Source organism: Odontesthes bonariensis, chromosome 15 (genome assembly GCF_027942865.1).
Source record: "Odontesthes bonariensis isolate fOdoBon6 chromosome 15, fOdoBon6.hap1, whole genome shotgun sequence".
Lineage (NCBI taxonomy): Eukaryota > Metazoa > Chordata > Actinopteri > Atheriniformes > Atherinopsidae > Odontesthes > Odontesthes bonariensis.
The window spans coordinates 23,535,515-23,550,764 of NC_134520.1; the positions used below are offsets into that span (position 1 = coordinate 23,535,515).

The following is a 15,250-nucleotide window of genomic DNA, read 5'->3' on the forward strand; positions in this document are numbered from 1 at the left end:
TTGAAAGTGATCAAAAATTAAACAGATGCCGCATCATTTTATTGAAGAACACTCAACGAGCCAAAGATTATAGTTCATATTTAACTGTTGCATATTTTAACATGTATGAGCGTGTGAATTACTAATAAACTAAATCTTCACAAATTCACCTGCAGTTAAGGATGTGAAATAATATCCAACACAGCTTACCGTTACTGTTGTGCAAAGGTTGTGTCGCGCAATACCACACAATATCCTAATATTGACAGATTGGGTGATTCATTCAGATTAATCTACCCTCGATCTGGTAAATATTCTAAAAAGACTTTACAACACTGAAAAGAAACCACATGATTTCTCAAGAGCCAGGGAGCTGAGAGTCTCACAATACGGATACATCTATTTTAAAGCATGCTTTAGCAAACATACTTTGACTTACTTTCAATTTCTGGCCTTCATTACACTCTTTTGTCGCCTCTCTATTTAATTGTGGAAGCAGAGAGGAATCTTCAATGTTTCATTATTATTTGCTTTTCTGTAGAAACTGCAACAAAGGCAAACAATAAAGCTGAAATATAATGCAGACAGATCAGACTTTGTCATCAGCTGCTGAAGGAAAGACTCTAACCTTGGTAGGCTAGCAACACCTTGGCCTGGAAAGATCAGGGTTGTGACGCACACACTGCTGCAGCCACGCAACTTATTTCACAGGTGCATAAAAATGCTTATGAAGCGGAATAACGAAGGATATCACAAACCGTACACCAACTAGATCCTAAGTGAATACATTGTACATTAGGTCAACTTAGTGACATACTACATTAGGCTACTTGAAAGAAAAATAAATGGCAATACAATATTTGTCAGAACTAAAGTGATGCAGATGCCAGGAGATTTCAGTAGGAACGTATGAAAATCGGCAGAAAAGAAAGCTTTCTTAACACTGGTAAAAGTGTCAGTAAATTGAAAATGTGTTTATCATCAGGAATTTAAATCATTCTGCTATGTGAGAATCACAAAGTAGCCTTTTAATAGAATTATCAGATGGGAACAATGCTGGTGATACCTAACCAGCTGGAATGTTTAAAATTTGATTTATGTGGATTTTTGTATAATGTCAGGAAACAAAAAGCTGTTTTTACTGCACAGAAAAACAACTTTTTGTATCCTAAGATGAAAATTTCCCCAATTTGCCTCACATGGAACAATGTGAGACAAATATGGTGTCATGGGTATATGACCACCATAGCAGAGTGAATTGAAAATGTATGACCATCGAGGCTTTTCATGACAATTTCAGTGAATGGGTCATAGCAAACATCCATGTGTTTGTGTGTGCAGTTTCAGGTCAGGTGATTGGAAATTCCCTTTCTAAGCTATCCCTGTCTCTCATCTCTTTCTGTCTCTTCCATCATCCCACTCTTTCAAAGGCTGGCTAGACACGCAGACACACATTTTACTAGAGGAAGTTCAGAAAATAGACATTTTAAAAACTTCCCAATGTACAAAGCACCAACCTTTTCAATTTAAACTTCTGTTCACCGGCCTAAACTGTCATCTGATGTATCTATTGGCTGGCTCAAAAAAGGTCAGTGCTTCACCAATGATTCACCCCAGCAAAAGACTTTTTTTTTTCAATGAGGCCAGTGGGAAGGGACAATTTACTGTGGTATCATCTTGCCTGTAACACTGGGACATTGTCTGTCACTGCTCAGTGTAGGAGTAATTTTTAGTAGCAGTCAATATACTGGACGTTTTCATACTTTAGAACAATGTTCACACATTAGGGGTCATGTGCGTGTTTGACATGTCTTCCTGCTTGACTGACGTGGGGCATTAGAGTTTTAACCGTGTTATGTATAAAGAAACCTTTACCAGGTGTGTTTTGTTCATGTTCTCTATGCGTGAGCTGCCAAAGGCTCAGGTTTAACACATACAATCCTCAACTCAAAGGGTGTTGGGTTTCTACCCTTCTGGGCCTGGCTGGCCTCTTTCAGCTCCTGTTACCAGGTTGCACTCATCACTAATTTATCTGCGTTCCTCACCCTAAAACTCTGGGTGAGCTGGGTTGTTTGGTTGGGTGCTTGGTCATCTATGCCTGGAAAAGGAGAGTACTTTTCCCCTCTGTTAGTGCAATACACCAGCAGGACTCTGAAAGAAGGATCACACCGGAGCTGGGGGCCGATGCAGAACGGGGAGACTATGAGCCCACAGGACTCCAAGGCAGCGGGGGTTGAGGCCATGGAGGACCAGAGGGCCCAGAACCAGAATCAGGGTTGTTTGGAGCCCACAGCGCCTCCGCTACCTCCTCCTTCACCACCACCACCTGGGCCACCAGAATACCCACGACCAAGGCTCATCTTCCACACTCAGCTGGCTCACGGGAGCCCAACAGGCCGCATTCATGGATTCACTAATGTCAAGGAACTGTATGCCAAGATCGCAGAGGTGTTCAACATCTCCCCTTCAGAGGTATGATTGTAGCATTATAAAGTCACATGTCCAGTTAGAATAAAAATAGTCAAGCAATAAAAGTCTGGCCTAGTATTTCTGGTCTTTTATGCCAGTTGTGAAAAGGTGTTAGGTTTCCATGATGTACCATTGGAGATCATTTGTCTAACAACTGTGTGCCAGACTTTGTACTCATCTGTGCTTTAACAAGAATCACTAGCAGAAACACATGATTAGATAGCGTTTTGTTATCAGCCAACACGAGTACGTTTAGCTCAACAAGGCATGATTGTGATTTCAGAGCAAAACATAACTATCTGATAATTATTGTCCCTCAGAATCTATTCAAATGATAGAATAATAATACACTATAAATTCAATTATCAAACAATTACAGTACCAAAGACAATGAATAAAGCATGTCAGGTATTTTTTAATTTTTAAAGGATTGAAACTCTTGTGTACAGTCAAATTACAGCAGGCAACTGATCACAAAGCCTTCTTCATGTCTTCAAGAAGACATCTTAACACCAAACCTTCAGTAGGTCAGCGTTGGCCAAACCTGCACACTGCACCTTCACTCTGTTCTCAGTGGTATCAGAGACTTCCCCATATCACTTCTTTGCACTTCAAACAGATACCTACAATGGATTACAAATATTCTGAGCAGCTACTAGTAGGTGTAACAGAAGTTCAAAAAATGAGAAGGTGACACATTCTGGAGGAAAAAAAAATGTAGATGCTTTTTTTTTTGGTTTGTTTTGAACATGTGCTAATTTTGATTCTAGAAAGTAATGAAGCACAACTTTAATCAAAGACAGCAGCTTTTAAACACTTAAAATGATTTGTCTGGCAACGATGACAGGTGTGGTTGCTACTGTTCTGCTGCACTGCTAGGTAAATCATATTAACACACTCAATAAAAGAGCAATGACTATTCAACACTAACCTTATCAAACACTTGTTGACACTGAAAGTCACCATGAAGGCCGTCTCTGTCTTTCCCTATCAGCTTTTCCTATCACGAGTGCAAACACTTATGGATGAAGTGAAATAAGCCTGTGTACCTTCCAAACTAATCAGAGTTGTTGATCTCAGGCAAGCACCAACCATAATTCTCTCTTCTGCACAACCCTATTTCCTATGAAAGAGAAATTAGATAATGTCATTTGATAACCACTATTATATCATATATATATGTATATAGATATATATATATATATTTTACTTTATTTTACTTTATTATATATAGATATATATGTATATATCTATATATGTATATACTACTATTTGATGGAGAAATTTCTGTCATGATATAAGGTCTGCCTTGAGTTTGTATGTTGTGTGTAACACTCAGAAGCTCCTCTCTATTTGCCCTAGAATTAATAGTAGGAAATGCAACAGGTGGAGACTTACGTTGTAATAAACACACAAGTAAAACCTCATCTTTTTAGAATAGAATTTATTTATTTATAATACTTTATTTTAATCTGTATTTCAAGTTTCGTTCGTCAGTGTTAGTGTATATCTACTGAGTAGATATGATATAAAAGTTTCTTGGGTTGATTTCGATTCACGTAAAATGCAGAAAATACAATGAAAACAGTGATTTGATAACTGTATGACCACTATATTATCTGCAGGACATTGAGCTTCATGCAGACCTCTAGATACAAGAAACTACTGTAAAAAAAAAGCCAGGTAATTAACTAGTGATAGTGAAAAGTGAAGGTGGTTCCTTGACCTCCAAAGTACTGAGCAGCATCAGCAGTTTACAATGAATGAACAGTCCGATGCAGGAGAAGATCTTGAACTTTAGTCCAGTCAGTCTGTTTTGCTTGCCAACAAACTGTTCCAAGATAAGAGCTCATTTAGGTTATCTTACATTTCCTGAATGGATTATCAGGCAAAATTTGAACTTTAACTTCAGATTGCAGAATCCTAAGTTGAAGACTTGAAGGACATCCTTTAGTTTCTTTTAAGCTGAAAGCATGAATTAAGAGCAACAAATTGGCTCTGAATGTGAAACACACCACTCGAGGGAGTAGATAGAAAGAAACAATATGTGCATGTGGCTGCCATTTTAAAAACATTTGAATGTCTGACATGACTGACATTCATTTTGGTTCTGAAAATTAAATGAAATGAAAAGATAGAAAATACTTTAAGGGAAATTATATATATTTAAAAACAATCATAAGCTTTCATTATGTATTGTTATTATCTTGAGATACATGACAAAAATGCTTTTGACAGGGGATTTCACTATAATCATGTGAATTCAATATTTTTCTTGTGTATACTTGTATTAAGAATACACAATGTCCTTTGTGTCTTTTGAACTTTTCTAAGCCTATCACATTATAAACAAGCTATAGCAATTCTAATTCATTTGGCTCTACTGTCATCTGCTGGTCAATATCAGTACTGCATGACTAAAGAAAATTTTGATGGCTTGAGTCTTCTTTTGTAATGCTATAGTACAGAGGATGGACAAGATTGGTAATGCATGTGTGATGTAATATTCAGACCAGTGGCTCACTGGTAAAACAACAGCTTTGTGACACTTTAATATACAAAGTATTAAAATCTCTGTTCTACAGTCACTGATTCGCCTCAAACTATTGCCTGGATGTTTTTTTAAACTAGAATCAGTTGGTGCAACTTTTTTTCCCATGTCCTCCTCCCAGATCCTTTTCTGTACACTAAACTCTCATAAGGTGGACATGCAGAAGCTACTGGGGGGACAGATTGGACTTGAGGACTTCATTTTTGCTCATGTCAGAGGGGAGACTAAAGAAGTGGAGGTGACAAAGACAGAGGATGCATTGGGTCTCACCATCACAGACAATGGAGCGGGATATGCTTTCATTAAGGTGAATGAGAGGTAGAACTTATGTTACTTGTGAATACTTATGTTCTTATTGACTACTTGCAAAATATCACAAAGAATAGTTTTCAGCTGATCAGGCTAACATTTCAGTGGCAAAGTGTTAAAAACCTCTAACAGGGAATCTAAGTTATTATTTATTGCCTACTGTTACAAAAACTTCAAAGGTCTAGTTTTCCTTACAATATTACCACAGTCACACTTTTTGCATGCATATGCACTCTTCTGAGAAAAGTTTAGGATATGAGGATGATATCAGGTAATACTGAGATACAGGTAAGGAAAAAAAAATCACAAATGCTTCCCTTTCAGAAGATAATTTCAACAATAACAAAGACAGAAAAGAATTCTAGATTCCAAATATTTTTTTGTTGCTGTTTTTCAGTTTGCCTTGAAATGTTTTTGCATTTTTAAGCATTTGGATCTCAAATATGAAAAACTGTGTATGATTTACACCTGTAAATGTTACTTTTGCCATCTTCTCCCCAGAGAATTAAAGAAGGCAGCACCATAGACAGGCTGAAGACGGTATGTGTTGGTGACCACATTGAGGCTATCAATGACCAGAGCATTGTAGGGTGTCGACATTACGAGGTGGCTAAGATGCTAAAAGAGCAACCAAGAGGCATACCTTTCACTCTTCGCCTTGTAGGGCCCAAGAAGGCCTTTGGTGAGTGGAAAATATCAAATGTTGCATGGGATTTAGTGCATTAGTGGCACTGAAGTTGTGCACTGAGGCCATTACATTGATCGGCCTTGACACATATTTAGACAAAAAATTACATCATCCATTCCTTCTGATGCTCTGTATAAATTCATACCTCTTCAAATGATAGAATGAAAGCAGCATGGTTCTCAGTGCTTATTATCTGTGCTTCTGGTATAATCGAAAGAGAAACCTCCCTTTAAGATATATTTCTAGCACGGGGTACTCCTCAAACAAACAGGAAGACAGGATGTAGTTGCTTAAATGATGGTCTTAGCAGCTAATTTTAGCATCTATGATCAATTGACCAATCTTATTATGCTGTTTGGTAACACTGAGTTTTGACCAGTGATGGTCTAAAGTGGCACTAGAGGAACAAGTACAGCCCAGTTAGGATTTGACTTGATACACTAAAAGAATTGAATAGAAACACATAAATAAAACACATACATTAGCTATTGAACAAGTTTTCTCACAATATAACGCTATGAACTGTGTTTAGTACAACATGAGAACATTGACAACATGAGAATGAGAAACACAAGACAAAGTTTAACGTGGGTTACAGCACTTCAGCTGTCAGTGCAAAACAAATTGTAAATATTTTTTCCAATTGACATTGGAGTTAACTAGTTGTACTTCCTATTGAGTTTGAAAGCAGCTTTTATTCACATTTCAGACAGGACTATAAATGGGTTAACAGATTAGGAGAGGTTTGGCTTTTTCTTTGGCTTATGCTGCATGTATTAAACGGTTTGTTTTAGGTTATAGTCTAACCTAAAGTTATAAAATTATACATTTTTAATGAAGACTTTCTGGAGATGTGAAGGATCTGGAAGAGCTGGTTGAGGAGAGCGGTCTGTGGATTAGGTGTCCTCATCCAGATTAAGTGGTCGAAAAAGGAGTGATGGATTGATGGAAGGACATTTCATTCAAATATATTCCCCAAATATATATTTTTTACATTTTTTATTAGCCTATATGTTAATTGACATCATCTGCTCTGTGCTGTCTCATGGCAACATTTGCTCACACAGTTCAATTATTGAAGTTTGAGTGTGAAGTTCTAATTTCTTTTCCAAGAAAGTATTCAGCAGTACTTCAACAAGATATGTTTATTGCATTAGGTTTAGAACATGGAAAGCACAGTAGGAAGTTCCCTTTTCTAAGTGGAACGGGCTGCTTATCAGACAGGAAACCAAATCCATGGTTGAATGTCTGACTTCCTTCCACCAATCAGTATCTGTCGTCACATCACGGTTAGGAGACAAACACATTAAAATGCCAGCAGACACTAAACTGGAGTTATTTTTTCTGAGACCAACCTGAGGCCAACTGCTTCAGTTCATTACAATTTTCTGTGGCGTTAAAATGAATACCAGAATTAGTGATCTCCGCACTTGAATGACAATGGAAAAACAAAGATCAAAGAGGTTTTCCAGCCTCTGGAATTGCCTCTGGGTTGTATGGACCACTGTACATGTACCAGCTTACATTGTAAGCTAATGAGAATAAGCTCGAGACTGCACAGATATCTCTTCTTTGGCCGTGATATGGGAACTTGCTTCTGGAGCTGCTGGGTGGAAATTATTCTGTAAATACATTTGTACATTAGTCTTCCTCTGCTGTGTGTGGGCGAGCTGTCACTGGTGTGATCATCGATATAATCACTTCCACATAGGATGAGTAGAGCAGAATTTCGGTACAAAAGGATCTTTAAGATGTTAAAACCTTGAACAGACACACACAAATGAGCTGGTTGCCATATCTAGATTTAATCCATGTTGTACATTAGAAACTCCCACATGTAGAAAGCAAAATTATGTATACATATATATTTGCACTACATGTCATAGAGATCTATCCTACATGGTTTTGCACTGTTTGTGCAAATTTTTCATCCATCTAAATGATTGAATTCAGGTGTTACAATCACTTCCATGACCACAGGTGTATAAATTCAAGCAACAAGTCCAGTCAGGAAATTTCCTCACTGCTAAATATTCCACTGGCAACTGTCAGAGGTTTTATAACAAAGTTGAAGTGATTGGGAACAACAGCAACTCAGCCATGAAGTGGTAGGTCGCGTAAAAAATACACAAAGCATGGTCCATAAAGACATGGATGACCTACTTTGGTGCGGAAGAACACAGAGTCCTGACCTCAACCCAATAGAACACCTTTGGGATGAATTTTCATTTAATTTCAAACCTTTATTTTAGCCCAAAAAATCATTGAGGTTTTCCTCATTTACAATGATGTCAAGGTACAACAACAGAAAAAAATACAGACAAAACAAAGATTAAGGCACAATTAAAACATGAGGAGACAATACTCAATGGCCTACTCCTTAAAAACAGGTGCACACTGAAGTAAGTTCTTAAAATGTCCAGTAGTAGTGAGAGTCATGAGAATGTTTTGAAGATGGTTCCATGCGGGTGGTGCACAAAACCGAAAAGCAGATTTTCCTAGTTCAGAGTGGACCCGTGGGACTTTTAGTGTAGGATAGTCAGCTGAGCGGGTTTGATAAGTTCCTGTGGTCCAGTCCAGTGTTTATCCCGTCTCTGTGGGAGAGAGGTCCAACCAACTTTGTTGTACAGGGAGCAGTGGTGAGTATCGATGGGATCTCCAGTAATAAACCTGATAGCAGAGTGATGAACTGAGTCGAGGGGTTTGAGAGTGGTAGCAGCAGCATGCCTGTAGATTATGTCACCATAATCAACGACTGATAAAAAGATTTCCTCGACTATACTTTTCCTACAGTCCAAGGGGAAACTGGAACTGTTTCTGTATAAGAAGTTTTGTGACAAGATTTCCAATATGGTGTTTAAAAGTAAATGAGTCATCGAGCCAAATGCCAAGGAATTCATATTCTGTGACTCTCTCAATGTAGCAACCATTCAGTGTTGATAGGTGCAAACTGCTAAAAGCAATACCTCTTGCTCTAGAAAAAAGCATGAACTTTGTTTAATTAGAACGGAGACTGCAAGCCAGGCCTTCTCGTCCAACAACAGTGTCTGAATCACAAATGCTCTTCTTGAAGAATGGTCAAAATTGACCATAAACACACTCCTAAACCTCGTGGAAAGCTTGCCAAGAAGAGTTGAAGCCGTTATAGCTGCAAAGGGTGGCGTCATATTAAACCCTGTGGATTAAGAATGGGATGTCACTTAAGTTCATATGCGTGTAAAGGCAGATGAGCAAATACTTTTGGCAATACAGTGCAGCTTACTGATAGCTACTGTGGATCTTACACAAACACTGACATACCTAGCAGATGCTGACATGTGACCTCCCCCTTGACCAGTTTATTTTCCCCTAGGGAGTTGAACAGTTCATCCTGTTAGATAAAAATAACCCACTGAGAACTAGTAAAACGTGCATGTCAGTGACATGCAAATGATTTAAATAGTTTCATTGGAATTTATAGAGAAATGTTTTAGTGGTATGCAGTGAAAGCCAAGAAGGTCCATTAGACGTATCACCAAAAAAAAAAAAAAGAATGAATAACTGTCATCTTGTGTGTGTGATTAGATATGATTGGAATGAGGACTAAAGCGCCAAAATCTAATGAAGGCAAGATAGTGAGCGGGAAGGAGACCCTGCGACTTCGCTCCAAGGGCGCCGCCACAGTTCAGGAAGTGGTGAGTTTCACATGCTCTTTCGAACTATGACTGCCTGAACTTTCTGATGTGCTTGAGCACCAGATGCACATTAATATGTACACACAGACACTCTTATCACCACTTAAATGGTATTTTACAGTTGATCATACGTCTATTTAACCTTGTCACATGCATCTTTTTAATTTGAGTTTTTTTGTTTTTGTTTCTGCTTATTCAGGCTAAAAATTCACATCGTTCAGTCCAGACCTGACCTGACCTGAAATTAACCAAGCATGCCCAACACACACACACAAAATCAAACTGAAGTGTTTTGCTGGAAGTAGATCTTATCCCTGTAACTTCAATGCAGTTTTTTTTCACACTAAACTGATCTGTAAAGTGAACCCATGGACTTTATTGCTTTAAAAAAAATTGAAAGCTGAAAAGCATGAATTAGATACATTCTATAATCATGTGAAAAATAAATATACCTTCTATCACTTCTAAGGTTTTATGTATCAAGACATAAAGAAATTCTGGTCCTTACCAGGGATTAAAATGAGGTAAATACAATCTCAGACATAAAACATGGGTCATTAATTATTGAACAAAAGTGTGAGAAGTGTGAAAAACTAAACACTTCATGATTCAATAACTTGTCGAACCATTAACAGCAATGACCTTCTAATCATTTTCTCTATGAATTTATTAATCTGTCACATTGTTTGCATATAAAATTGGTCCCACTCTGTTTTCTAACTTTGCTTCAAATCATAAAGGTTAGTGGACATTACTTTACGAACAGCTCTCTTACAATCAAACCACAACATCTTAACACTGATTATTTTAGTTTTTCAGTCATTCTGTTGTAGATTTGCTGCTGTCCTTGGGATCATTGCACTGTTTAATGACTCAATTTCAGGAAGCCTTATATTTGACTCCAGAATACTTTGGTATGCATATTTCATGGTGGACTCAATAAGTGTAGGTGTCCAAGTCCCGTGGCTGCAAAACAAGCCCAAATGATCAGCACTCCACCACCATTACCACAGTTGGTATGAGGCGTTTTTACTGATATGCTGTGTTTGGTTTTCTCCAAACCTGACCTGGTCATCTGGAACCTGGAACATCTTCACGTCAGTCTTGGTTGTCGAAAGGACATAGTTCCAGAAGTCTTTTGGGTTGTTCAAATGCAACTCTAAGCTGTGCTGCCATGTTGTTTTTAGAGAGAGGAGGCTTTCTTCAGGCCACGCATAAACACAAACCACACTCGTTCAGTTGTTTTATAATTGTACTGTCATGAACTTTAACTGGGCCTGTAGAGTTTTAGATGAAGCGCTTGTTTTTTTACATTTTTTTTTTATTGCAAGGTCTGATTTTGGGGTGAACTTGCTGGGACATCCACTTCTGGGAAAATTGTTGCAGAATGGTAGCCTGGCTGGCAGAATGGTGGACTGTAACTTGACCATTTCCTGATTGATGGCAAATTGTGTTTGCAAATAGCAAATACATTTTATTTGGGTGCTAACATTCGCTTATAATAAATTAATCAAGAGAATTTGATTAGGAGTGTCATGTCTACTATTCCTATAAAAGCAGTAAGGGTGTTCTTAGTTTTTCTTACACTGGTTCTGCATTTTGTCTTTGTCATATAAAATAATGACAGAGTGCTACTCTGTATGTGATGTGCTACTGTTCTGCTGAAGTTGTTTTTATATAGTAATTCCAAAACATGGTAGAGACCAGATGATTTATTTCTATGATGTGCTGACACATTCAATCAGTGAGTATTCTCTTTTTAACACGACTGTGCATGCAGTCTTTATTTCTACACCGAGAATGCAATCATCTATGAGCGTAGGTATATTCACTTTACACAGTATGACATTAAACACAACCCAAAGTGTTCTTGAGCCTCATGTGTTTTGGCAGGAGAATAATATGTTAATCTGTTAGAGATTATGTAAGCATATTTCCATAAACACTTCTGTGTTTGTCTGTGTGCTCTTTCAGCAAAATGAGTTTGAAGAACAGGCCACGAGGAAAGTGGACGACCTTTTGGAGAGCTACATGGGCATCAGAGACCTGGAGCTTGGTAAGACCACCACATAACACATGTGTCCTCAAAGTAGACTTCATCTTTATGTTCACATTTGGACTGCTGAAAGTTGTCTTGTCTGAGAGAGATACCAACCTGCGATCACTGAGAAAATCATTAAGATTCCTTGTAGTTTTTATGCTTGTGGTGCTTGACTGATTGCTGGATGAAAATGAACTCACCCCAAGAGATGACCACATAAAAATTTGGAGAATGAAATATGCCCAGAATAGCTTATGTCTTTTTATGGTATTTCAGTAGTTTCTAGTGCACTTATCGCCCCCTCAACACTTTTTACCCTTGATTTTAATATATTTTTTTAATGTCTTTTCTTTTAATGTTCAATATTCAACGAGACTAATCTTGAGAATTGTTTTTCAAAGCTTTTATCCATGTTTCAGTCTCTTTTCCCTTGCTGAAACTACTCAGTTGTCATGGGCACCAAACACATGCCACTTAATGTGAGCAACCAGCAACTTAAGAGGCCTATTAAAAAGGTTGAGATCTTTAAAAAAACAGAAAGAAAGATTAAAAAGAGGCCTGGATGGATTTTGATTCAAGTTTTATTTCTTATTAGGGTCAGAAATCTTCTGTGACGCCCAATCAAAAAATATTAGAAGCTCAGGTAAACTGTCAACATCATTAGTCAACAGCTTAGCAAGAGGAAGAATAATAACCGCTTGGGATTTATTGTAATGATCTTCTAGCAGATGTCAGTGTGCCCTTTCCCAAAACTCTAAAATGATTTCTAAATCTGTTCCTTCCCCTTTTGATAGCTGGGATTCACCCCTAAATGAAATACAATTTCAATTACAGTAGCACATTTCCACAAGGCTTTATTGTTTTTCCGCCACACATAGGCTGTACTAGAGAGTGTTACATAAAAGTTAATTGGCTGGCAATTATTAGTGAGGGACTTTAACAATGGTGCTGGTTAATCAAAGTAGGTTTGCCACCATCCTAGAAAAAACAATTTTCCTGTTGTTGTCTGCTATTATAAATCGCACAATATACAGAGGTTGTGTGTGTTTTTCTTGAGAAAAGAGATTAACTATGTACATTCCACAAGGCAGAGCTGATCCAGCTCTCTCACACTGGTTCTGCTGGTATGCTGAAAGTTATACACAAGATTCTTAATTAGTTTTAGGCCTGGACTTTGAATAAACTATCCTAGAATGTTTAAAAGTTCCCCATAAACCCCTGGAGTGTTTATTAAGCTGTGAGGGTCATTGTCATTCTGAATGGTGAATCCAAATCATCATCCCAATTCCCTGGAAGACTGAAACATGATTCCCTCAAGAATCTATCTGTATTTTACACCACCCAACATTGACAAGTATCCCAGGCCCTTCCAATCTATCTATGCGTGGTTGATAGGTATAGAAAATGGGTGGATGAATATAATTAGGTTTAAATATGTAGGAAATATAGAAATCTAGACATTGAATTTGGTATATTAGTAATATTTTTGCAGAAGTAGTCTGCAAAAACATAGATAAAATAAACATTTAGCAAGAAACATGTTTCTGCGAGATTTTGACTGCAGTATCCATATTCAACCTTCAGTTCAATCTTGAAAAAAATCCACTCATGTCCACTTTTCTTTGCAGCGACCACCATTGTGGAAGCAGGGAAAAACAAGAAGAACCCAGATGACTTTGCTGAGGCACTGGATTCAGTTCTGGGAGATTTCGCATTCCCTGATGTGTTTTTGTTTGATGTTTGGGGAGCTATTGGAGATGTTAAAAATGGCAGAATGTAGACATAAACACAATGAAGAGAAAGAGCTAAGATCTTTGAAACATGTAGTTGTAAAAAACAAACGAACAAAAAGCATGCAGATTTGTTTAAATGTTGTTGTCCCAATCCTTGCTTTGACTTACAGTTGCTTTCTTTAGTGACCACCATTGCTGTAACAATTTGCCTTCGGACGGTCAGATTTGCTCCTTACAGATCATCACAGTCAATGTATTAAATTTAAAACTGCCGTGTGGTTTTAAGGCCGTTTGTATTGTAGTCTGGGTTGAGTCTCTTCTCAAGGGGTGGAAGATGAAATGGTCATTTTTAACATTTGATAATTGTAGAAAACATATACATTTTTCAAGCTTAATTATATTCAAAAACTCATGTTACTGTATCATTGGACATCTGTGAATAAAGTAAGCTGGATAAGCAAAAGTAAACCCTTTTTCTCTGATGAAAGTTTGCTGGGAAAAACTGGACAGGAAGTCTATATGGGACACTCAGTCTGCATATTTTTTACTATTGGCAACAATTTGTGTGAGATATACTGGGCAGAAATTACATTGTTGCCTTTCAGTGTAGTGGAATTCAAGCATTCTAAAAATAGATATCCACCCCTCCTATTGGCTGTGGAAGGAAGCATTTGGCAAAGGAGTGTTTGGCCACTTACACGCCTTTCCAGACCATATTAGTGAGTCCCTTCGAGGAGAAGGATATGGCAGCTGAATAGATTAGGCAGCTGTCCTCCATCCAAAGGAGTGGTTCAAGTCTCATTAACGATAAACTGTATTTAGCATATTTGCACATGCATGTGCTCATCTGTTAAGAGGGGTTTAAAGGGAAGGAGGAAGAGTTGCAAAAGGAAGGATTTATTTCTAGTACTCCAACATCAATAAGCAACATGCTTGAAATCTGTGGGCACAATTAAAGCAAGTCCCAAATCTAAAATAAGAATAAAATAAGATGATCAGTCATGTAGTCGGTGACCAATCAGAAATACCATCATCATTTATTAATGAAACGTATGATGAGAAATTGAATGGCAATGGTCATGTATCCCATTTATACTGCATCATAACCATTACTGACAAGGATCCAACCCTTAACTTCTCATGGACAGAAATGAAAAGTAGATAAGATAAAAAAAAGTAGATAAAAAGTAGATCCTTCTTTCGAACCTTTAATCGATACGGCCTGAATAACAAAATAAAGATCTTCATGCTTACTCCTAGTAAAAGAGCACATCATAACCCATCATATTGTTGCCACATTTCAGAGAGAGAAACTATTTGTGTCAAGAAATAAAATGAATATACGACACTAGTGTGTTGCAGCCTATATACTTCAGTGTCAACGTTCTTTGTTTCAGTGTGTTACTCTTAATCTTTCTCTTTGCTTTTTAATGCACAGTATGTACTGTTAACAACAAGGAAGTGTTAGAGTTATATTGGAGTCTATGAGTAATGTTTTGTCTCACAAAACTATGACAGCAAGGGCCCCACTCCTGTCTGCTAGATTTCAAAAAGGGTCAAATCCAAATATCTGTCAACAAAAACCATTGGAAATCCATTTTTCCAAACAATCTAAAGTGTGAACTTTTTTCTCACAGGGATTCATTTCACATCTTGACCTCGTTATCTGAAATTTTGGCTACAGTTAAAATAAATTTTTATGTTTCTTTTGTGGTCAATATACAGTACAGTATCAGTCCCACTGTAAATGTACTTTCTCAGAATGGAATTGTATGAAACTTTTGAGCATTTATCATCATAATTTGA

General features: G+C 37.5%; 1 protein-coding gene across 2 annotated transcripts in view; it reads left to right on the forward strand.

Annotated features, from left to right (window-relative positions):
• gipc3 (GIPC PDZ domain containing family, member 3) overlaps positions 1–14,749 on the forward strand; it is a 17,777-nt gene extending 3,028 nt beyond the window's left edge. Inside the window, exons 1-6 of one of the 2 annotated variants that reach the window (XM_075485590.1) lie at positions 2,022–2,451; positions 5,121–5,306; positions 5,810–5,990; positions 9,561–9,670; positions 11,645–11,726; positions 13,340–14,749. In XM_075485590.1, coding sequence (XP_075341705.1) covers positions 2,074–2,451; positions 5,121–5,306; positions 5,810–5,990; positions 9,561–9,670; positions 11,645–11,726; positions 13,340–13,491 — 1,089 coding nt within the window. In that variant the 5' untranslated portion in view covers positions 2,022–2,073 and the 3' untranslated portion in view covers positions 13,492–14,749. Of the gene's footprint in view, positions 1–2,021; positions 2,452–5,120; positions 5,307–5,809; positions 5,991–9,560; positions 9,671–11,644; positions 11,727–13,339 lie in introns of those variants that run through there. The other variant, XM_075485591.1, reaches the window with a different exon arrangement.
• Positions 14,750–15,250: the final 501 nt, after the last annotated feature.